General features: G+C 39.8%; 1 protein-coding gene across 3 annotated transcripts in view; it reads left to right on the top strand.

Annotated features, from left to right (window-relative positions):
- Positions 1–2885: 2885 nt before the first annotated feature.
- Positions 2886–9003, top strand: part of NOX1 (NADPH oxidase 1) — a 32566-nt gene continuing 26448 nt past the window's right edge. For all 3 annotated transcript variants that reach the window (XM_041741830.1, XM_041741831.1, XM_041741829.1), the window contains exons 1-2: positions 2886–2963; positions 8252–8347. In XM_041741830.1, coding sequence (XP_041597764.1) covers positions 2919–2963; positions 8252–8347 — 141 coding nt within the window. In that variant the 5' untranslated portion in view covers positions 2886–2918. The remainder of the gene's footprint in view (positions 2964–8251; positions 8348–9003) is intronic.

The raw sequence follows: 9003 nt of genomic DNA, 5'->3' as shown, positions 1-9003 counted from the left end.
GTAATAGCTATAATTAAAAGTTAAAAAGGTATGATTTATAATCCTATAAAAAATATAAAGTACTGAGCCACAAATGTAACAAAGGAGGTGCAAGGGGAAGTGAATCCAAAATTTATACAAAAGTGCAAAAGGTCAAGAATAGCCAAAACATTCTTAAAGAACAAGGTGGGGAGACCTGTCCTATTAAATGTCAAGATTTATTATAAAACCATAGGAATTAAGGCCATGGCATAGGGTAAACTGAATAGAATTCAAGAATAAACCCACCTGTATATAGAACTGACATTTAGATCAGTGAAGAAAGTGTACTTTTCAAAAATAGTGCTGGCACAATTTGTTTTCCATATGGAAAAATAGTAAATTGGTCCCCTACCTCATACCATACATAAAAACATCAACTCCAGATGGAGTCAAAACAAATGTGAGAGGCAAAAATATAAAACTTTCAGAAGAAAATGCAAAATAATTTTTTTAAAAGATTTTATTTATTCATGAGAGACACAGAGAGAGAGAGAGAGAGAGAGAGAGAGAGGCAGAGACATAAGCAGAGGGAGAAGCAGGCTCCATGCAGGGAGCCCCATTTGGGACTCAATTTGGGATGAGCCAAAGTCAGATGCTCAACCGCTGAGCCACCCAGGTGTCCCTGTAAAAAAATGTCTTTTTTTAATATGTATATTTTTATTGGAGTTCGATTTGCCAACATATAGTATAACACCCAGTGCTCATCCCGTCAAGTGCCCCCCTCAGTGCCTGTCACCCAGTCACCCCATTCCCCTGCCCACCTCCCCTTCCAGTACCCCTTGTTCATTTCCCAGAGTTAGGATCTCTCATCTTAATGATTTCTGGGTATTGAAGGATTTCTAAAAGTAGACACAAAATGTATAATAAATTACAAAAGAAACAACTGATAAATCAGAGTACATTAAAATTAGGAACTTCTATTTATCAAGAAACACTATTGAGAAGATGATAAGACAAGCCATAAATGTAACCGATCAAGGATTAATATCAGATTATAAAGGGAACTCAAATCTATAAACATAGAAAAATGAAACAATATAAATATAGGCCAAAAACTAAAATGGTCACTTCTCAAAAGACAAAATTCAAAGGGTCAATAGTTGAGTTAAAAGATGCCCAACCTGGGGTGCCTGGGTGGCTCAGTGAGTTGTATCTGCCTTCAGCTCAGGTCATGATCCCTGGGTCCTGAGATCAAGTCTTACATGGGGCTCCCTGCTCAGCCAGGAGCCTACTTCTCTTTTTGCCTGCCCCTCCCCCTACTTGTGTGTGTGCGCTCTCTCACTATCAAATAAATGAATAAAATCTTTAAAAAAAGATGTTCAACCTCATTAGTAATCAGGGAATGAAAATTAAAGTCACAAAAAAGTAATATTTTATTATCACTGGAATCATAAAAATAAAAGAGTCTAATAAAAAATATCAAGTGTTGGTAAGCATCTAGAGAAAGTTGACATTACGCAGTAAAGTTGAATGTGTGCAAATCCCAGGATCCAGGAATTTCACTCCAGGATATATATACTCTAGAGTAACTGTAGCATATATACATCATTTTATCAACATTGTTCTATCATCATCCAACACAATATTGAGTGAAAGAAGCGAATCACAAGAACATATATACATACAACCAACTAGGTCTCATTTCTTAAAAAGCTCAAAAACAGGAAAAATCAAACAATATGGTATGTTGTTTAGGGATGCACTCAGTAAACCTATGAAGAAAAACAAGGCAACAATTACATCAAATTTCAAGATAGTAGTCACATCTGATGGTGGAGGGAGAGAGGAATATGGGAATTGTAATAAAAGAGGGACACACAGAGGGTTTTAAGATGCTGGAAATAAATATTCTATTTTTTAAACCTGGGTAGTGTGTACATAAATATTCATTCCTTAAAATTATTCTTTAAAGTACATATATATGTTTTATGCATGCTTTTGTGTGTGACATATTTCACCATTTTAGAAAAGGAAAAAAAGATCAGTGCCCAGAACTGAACAGGCAACTCTAGTTAATCCATATTAGAAAACTATCACCTGTCAGAGTATTATGCCTCTGGGTTTTGTTTTTTTTTAAGATTTATTTATTTTTTGTGGGGTAGGGGCAGAGGGAGAGGGAGAGGGAGAGAGAATCTTCAAGCAGACTCCCCGATGAGCTCAGAGCCTGGCGTGGGCTCAATCCCAGGATCCTGAGATTGCGACCTGAGCCGAAATCAAGAGTCGGAGGCTTAAGCGATTGAGCCACCCAGGCGTCCCTCTGTCTTTGTTGTTTTGAACCAAATTTAGCTCTTAAATTTTCTCTTATTTATTTAGCCATTTTTTTCACTTGTCCTGCCAGCCAGTCTAGCTCTCTGCAGAGCCAGATCATCCTCCAGGGGAACACATATGGTGACGTTTCTGAGCTAGCTGGTCTGAGGTCCAAATCCAGTGTGCAGATGTGGCAGCTTTTCTTAAAGCTTAACAGGCTTGCTTCCTGCTCTGCTTCTCCTGAGGTCATCTGTTTGTAGCCCCAGCCTTTAGTGACAAGCTTTAGCAACTGTCTTATCAGGAAAGCAATGCCTCATACTAGGTCATGTTGATAAGATGATGAGAGAGAATATTCTCACTCAAGAAGATTGCTATTTCCTGAAGGGATAAAACCCCACTAGGGAAAACCCCTGTGGTTCTCATAAGTAGGGCTGGTCTACTGAAGCCGATAACATAGTTCCGTCCAGAGGAGGAAGGCAGAATGCACTTATTTCATTCCTTGAAGCTTTCTGGGTAATTGTGCATCTTTCCTATCTTAAAGACTCACATACTCTGAGCTAGACAGAGGTGCTAACCTTGAAGAACCTCTCTAGAATCCAGGTTGCTGAATCTTCCTGCTGCCTAGAGGGACTCTAAACCACCTCCAGACCATGGGCAACTGGGTAGTTAACCACTGGTTCTCAGTTTTGTTTCTGGTAAGTAATGTTTCGCTATTTTTTTTGTTTCATTATCTATCTTTTCTAAAGATTTTATTTATTTATTCATGAAAGACACACAGAGAGAGGCAGAGACAAAGGCAGAAGGAGAAGCAGACTCCATGCAGGGAGTCCGATGCGGGACTCGATCCCAGGACCCTGGGATCACAACACCAGCCGAAGGCAGATGCTCACCCACTGAGCCACCTACATACCCATGTTTCACTATTAATCACTCTTAATAGAGTAAGGAGAGATTATTTTTGTTAATATTTCTAAAGTTATTCGAAAAGGAAATATTCTATGCCAGTATTGGGCCCATTAAGGCCAGTTTTATCAGTTAAAAAGCCCAGCTCTAAGATTACACATGTATGTTTTCTAAAATCTTCTGTGTGTGATATATGTCACCATTTTAGAAAAGGGAAAAAATCCAACTCGAGAAATTGGTTGGTAAAGAAACAAATGATATAAACCACAAGTATTTGGAATTTCAATGTTTTCATTTTCTGTCTTTTTTCTCTTCCATCTCACTTCTAACTACTGCCATGCACATTCATTTCTCTTCATCCTTTCTGTACTACCACTGTACTTCTCTCATCTTCATTGAGATTTCATAAAGTCATTGAATGTTTGAGATAGAACTAAACTTGGAGATCATGGCCCAGTGCTGTCCATTATAGAAATTTGATGTGAGCTACACATGTAAATATAAATTTTTCTAGTACCTACATTAGATTATATTAATGTCTAGTAATATATTTGGTTTAACCCAATATATCAACAATGTTATCCTTTTAACAGATAATCAATATCAAACATATTAATGAGGGCGCCGGGGTGGCTCAATCAGTTAAGCATCTGCCTTCGGCTCAGGTCCTGATCCCAGGGTGCTAGGATCAAGCCCTGCATTGGGCTTTCTCCTCAGCGGGGAGTCTGCTTCTCCCTCTCCCTCTGCCCGCCACTCCACCTACTTGTGCTTTCTCTCTCCCTCTCTCTCTCTCTCTCTCTCTGTCAAATAAATAAATAAAAACATCTAAGAAATATTAACATGTTGGGGGTGGGCAGTGCTCTTTTTCTAAAACTAATGTGCCTTATATGTTCAGGTATGCACTTTGCAGTAATTCACTGTGTATTTGGGTGTGATATGGTTTACTTTTCTACCATATTTGTAATTTTATGTATTCCATACCCTTTGTGGGAATTCATGTATTATAGCAAAATACAAGGGAAATGAGACTATTTGCAGTGTCATATGGGAAATCTTTTAATAAGTATATGTAAATAAAATAAAAAATGTGTCCCCATAATCTCTCCCAAAGCAATAGCAAGACATATTTTGTTAGATATTTAATTTCTAATGTTTTCTATAATTTACAAACATATAGCTTCCCATAATTATTATTTTCTTAACCATGATAGTACAATTTTCCTAATAAGTTTTATCTTAAAATACTGAATGTCCTGACCTTTTATAGAGGTATTTATTTGTTTATTTATTTTTAAAAGATTTTATTCACTTATTAATGAGACACACACACACACACACACACACACACACACACACACAGAGGCAGAGACACAGGCAGAGGGAGAAGCAGGCTCCATGCAGGGAGCCCTATGTGGGACTCGACCCCGGGGACTCCAGGATCATGTGCTGAGCGAAGGCAGATGCTTAACTGCTGAGCCACCCAGGCATTCCTTTATAGAGGTTTTTAATTTGTTTTAAATGATTTTAAATTATGCTTCACATAGATTTTCCAATAAACTTTCCAGTCAAAAAATATTTTTAAAAAAGGAAATAATAATGAGATCGTTTAATGTATTTTTTTACTAAGTTTTTGAAACCCTCTATGTATTTTATGCTTACAGCATATCTAAATTAGGACTAGCCACATTTCAAGTGATCACATGTGGGTAGTGGCTATGGCATTGCATAGTGCAGATACAAACCAGTTCCTTTATTTTTTACAAGGGAAAATAAGACCCATATGTTACACAGTGAATTGATTGCAGAGCCATCACTCAAATCCAGCTTCCCAGTGTTCTTTACCATACCATATATGCACAATCCCCTTCTACACACACACACACACACACACACACACACACACACACACACACCTATCCCCACTCTCATTCATCCGTTTCTGAGCCATCCCTGAACTTGGAACACCCTGTGTTCTTTCTCACTTTCCTAGATCTTCATGTCATCACACCTTCTGGGGTTATCTCTTTTCTTCAATTGTTTCCCTTGGGTCCCCAAGGACTGCCCAGGTATTCAAGGGAGAAAAGTGTAAAGGGCAATCATATTCCCCTGGAGGGTTGTTTGTTTTGCATTTAACAAAAGGCCAAGTACTTATTTTGGTATGTTACCCTATGCTTTATATTTTCAACGCTCAATATTGTGTATTTAATTCCTTTTGCACTAGTTTAGGAGACAGGGAACCTGAGGATTAGTTTCACTTCGGCTGTTAATTGAGTGATCTTGATCAAATTATTTATGTTCTCTACACTTCACATCACCTACACGTATGTGTGTTGGGGGGAGGAGGTAAATTAAATAACTAGACTAGATACAAGTATAAGCCTGTGTCTAGTTATAAAATCCTCTGCATTTTGTACCCTTCTCTTGGTTTTTCTCATAGAGTTCATCACCCATTATGGCGACTCACATTTAACTCTGTAGCTTTGAATTTCCACCCCCTACCAATCTTGCTGGCAGGCTCAGACTTCTTACTATCTCTGACATATACTCCTATGCACGCTTTATTTTTTAAAATATTTTATTTATTCATGAGAAACAGAGAGAGAGAGAGAGAGAGAGGCAGAGACACAGGCAGAGGGAGAAGCAGGCTCCACGCAGGGAGCCCGATATGGGACTTGAATTCAGGTCTCCAGGATCACGCCCTGGGCTGAAGGCAACGCTAAACCGCTGAGCCACCCAGGCTGCCCCCTATGCACTCTTTTAAAAAGATTTTATTTATTTATTTGAGAGAGGGTGAGTGAGAGAGAGCATGAGCAGGGCGAGGTACAAAGGAAGAAGGAGGACAGACTCCTGATGCGGGGCTCCATCCCAGCATCCCGGGATCACAACCTGAGCCAAAGGCAAATGCTTAACTGATTGAGCCACCTAGGCGCCCCACACTATTTTATTAAAGGATGTATTTATTTATTTATTTGAGAGAGAAAACATGTGTGCTGGAGAGTGCGCAGGGTGTCAGAGCAGAGGGAGAGGGAGAGAGAAACTCTAGCAGACTCCCCGCTGAGTGGGAAGCCCCTCTCGTGGCTTGATCTTACCAGATCTTACCACTCCGAGATCATGACCTGAGCCAAAACCAAGAGTTGGGCACTTAACCGCCACCCGGACTCCCCTATGCACTATTTTTTAAAAGCAAAGAGAGATTATTCCAAAAAACATTCTGACTCCTCCTTTTGCCCGGGCTTCCACTTCACTTTCCACCCATGATGGAAGGAAATGAGAGTGAGGTGAGGGTGGGAAATGCAATTCCTTACTCCCAGATGTCACTGTATTCACCTTGCCTACAGTTGGTGATGGTCTGCCATGGGGGCAAAGAACTCTCGGAGCCTGAAATATTTCTGCTTTTTCTAAAAAACTCAGTCTTCTGAACTCTTGAGGTGTCTGTGGTTTTCACCTCTCCTCTTCTATTAGGATCAAAGGATCTCTGAAAGACACTCAACTCTGGAAATAGTGTCTGAGCAAAGAATGCAGGAAGAAATTGGTTAGTAAAGCCAGCCTGGTAATGACACAAGTCTATAATTAGAATTTATTGAACTCCCAGTATGCACCGACCATGGTTAATCACTCCACATGCATCATTTCACATAAGCCCACAGCATTGCTATGAGTTAGATATCGTTATTATCCTCACTGTATAGAAGAAACTAAGGCTCAGAGAAATTAAATCACATGTCTGTCTGAGATTACAGAGCTAGAAAGCAGTGAAGCTAGAATTTGAGCCCAAGGAGTTTGACTCCAGTATCACTTTAAATCATTATGCTATGCTACTAGAGGTGTGTGAGTGGTCCAGATCTAGGGAATCTGAATGGGCCCTGTCCTAGGCTAAAGGCCCTCTACTTGTGGGGTTAAGATGGTTCTGATCCATCCTGGGGCCAACAATATATATTAGGGGCATCCTAGTGACCTACAGTCCTGCTCAGTTACACACTAGCACCTCGTGGCACCTGGGTGGTTTAGTCTGCCATTGGCTCAGGTCATGATCTCAGGGTCCTGGGATCCAGCCCGAGTTGGGGCTCCCTGCTCTTCAGGGAGTCTGCTTCTCCCTCTCCCTCTGCCTGCTGCTCCCCCTGCTTGTGCTCACAGACACTCTCTCTCTAATAAACAAATAGACTCTTAAAACAACAACAAACTGGAGCCTCAAAGCTTGAGCTAGAGCCACATTAGTTGGTCTCCAAGGCAATGGGGCAGTAGGTTCCAAATTCCCCCTTTGCCAATGCAGAGACAGAGCTTGGGATAGACAATAGCAGACTTAAGAGCTCAACTGAGTCCAGAGCAATGATAGGTTAATTTGAAAGGAGGCTCACAATCTAAAAACAAGAAAATGTGTGTCAGGGCGTAATTAAAGAGGCAGGCCCATCTGGAATGGTTTAGTCCTTTTCAGATGGGTATTGTTACAGATGTTAAATTTATTCCTTGTTTCTTTAGAAATCCATTTATTCACTTATTGCTATCTTTTAGCCACAATAGTTCAAATGCTCCCAGACCAGAGTTGGCAAATCTTTTCTGTAAAGTGCTAGGTAGTACATATTTTAGGCTTTGTAGGCCATATAGTTTCTGTCACAGCTACTCAATGCTTCCATTGAATTATGAAGGCAGCCATAAACAATATAAAAATAAGAAGGTATGGTTAAGTTCCAATACCACTGTATTTATGGATGCTGAAATTAGGATTTTATGTAATTTTCATATCATGAAATATTATTCTTCTTTTGATTTTTCCAACCATTTAAACATGTGAAAACAAAAAAATGAAAACCATTCCTAATTTGTAGGCTGTATAAAGCAAGTGGTGAGCTGGATTTGGCCCACAGGCCTTGATTTGCTGACCCTGATTGCTAGGGTCTAACGCATTTCTTAAGTGTTAACTCTTTCTGAAAATAAGTTAGATGCTAGATGGATTGTATTCATTTAAAATGAAAACAGATAGATACAAAATAGCCAAAATGGTGACACTATTTCCTATCCCTTACCTATTCATTTCCATACCCAAATTCTTCTTGATTCTTTGCTTGTTTTTTTCTTCCTCTAGGCTATTTGGTTGGGGCTGAATGTTTTCCTGTTTGTACATGCCTTCCTGTCATATGAGAAAGCTGATAAGTACTACTATACCAGAGAAATCCTGGGGGTGAGTATCACAGTTGTGGTGAAATGGAGAACCTCCGTTGTTTTTGTTTTTGTTTTTGTTTGTTATTTGCGACCTTGGCTCCTTTGAGACCCAATGCCCTGATTTCCTCTAGGGCTGGGGTTCCCAGAAAAAGAAAATACAGGATGCCCAGTTAAATTTTTTTAAAGACTACTTGAGAGAGTGAGCGAGTGAGTGAAAGAGAGAGACCATGAGTGGGGAGGGGGGTGCAGAGAGGAACAGAGGGAGAGAGAGAAGTAGACTCCCCACAGAGTAGGGAGCCTGCCATGGGGCTCAATCCCGGGACTCCAGGATCATGACCTGAGCTGAAGGCAGACTGAGCCACCCAGGCACCCGTCCCCCCCCCCCCAGTTAAATTTTATTTCCAGAAAAATAAATCATTTTTGGGTATATTTTCAATATTTCATGGGACATAGATATGCTAAAAAATTATTTGATTTTTAAAATCTGAAGTTCAAATTTATCTGGACGTCCAGTATTTTTGTTCACTGAATCTGACAGCCCTATCTAGGGTGTACTCCCCAGACTCAATAATAAAAACACACAATAAAGAAAATTACTAAGCAGTCATTTTCTTTTCTTTTTTTAAAAAAGATTTTATTTGCCAGAGAGAGAATGAGCAGGGGGAGTGGGAGAGG

This window comes from Vulpes lagopus, chromosome X (genome assembly GCF_018345385.1).
Source record: "Vulpes lagopus strain Blue_001 chromosome X, ASM1834538v1, whole genome shotgun sequence".
Lineage (NCBI taxonomy): Eukaryota > Metazoa > Chordata > Mammalia > Carnivora > Canidae > Vulpes > Vulpes lagopus.
This window is presented reverse-complemented; position numbering and strand designations above follow the sequence as displayed.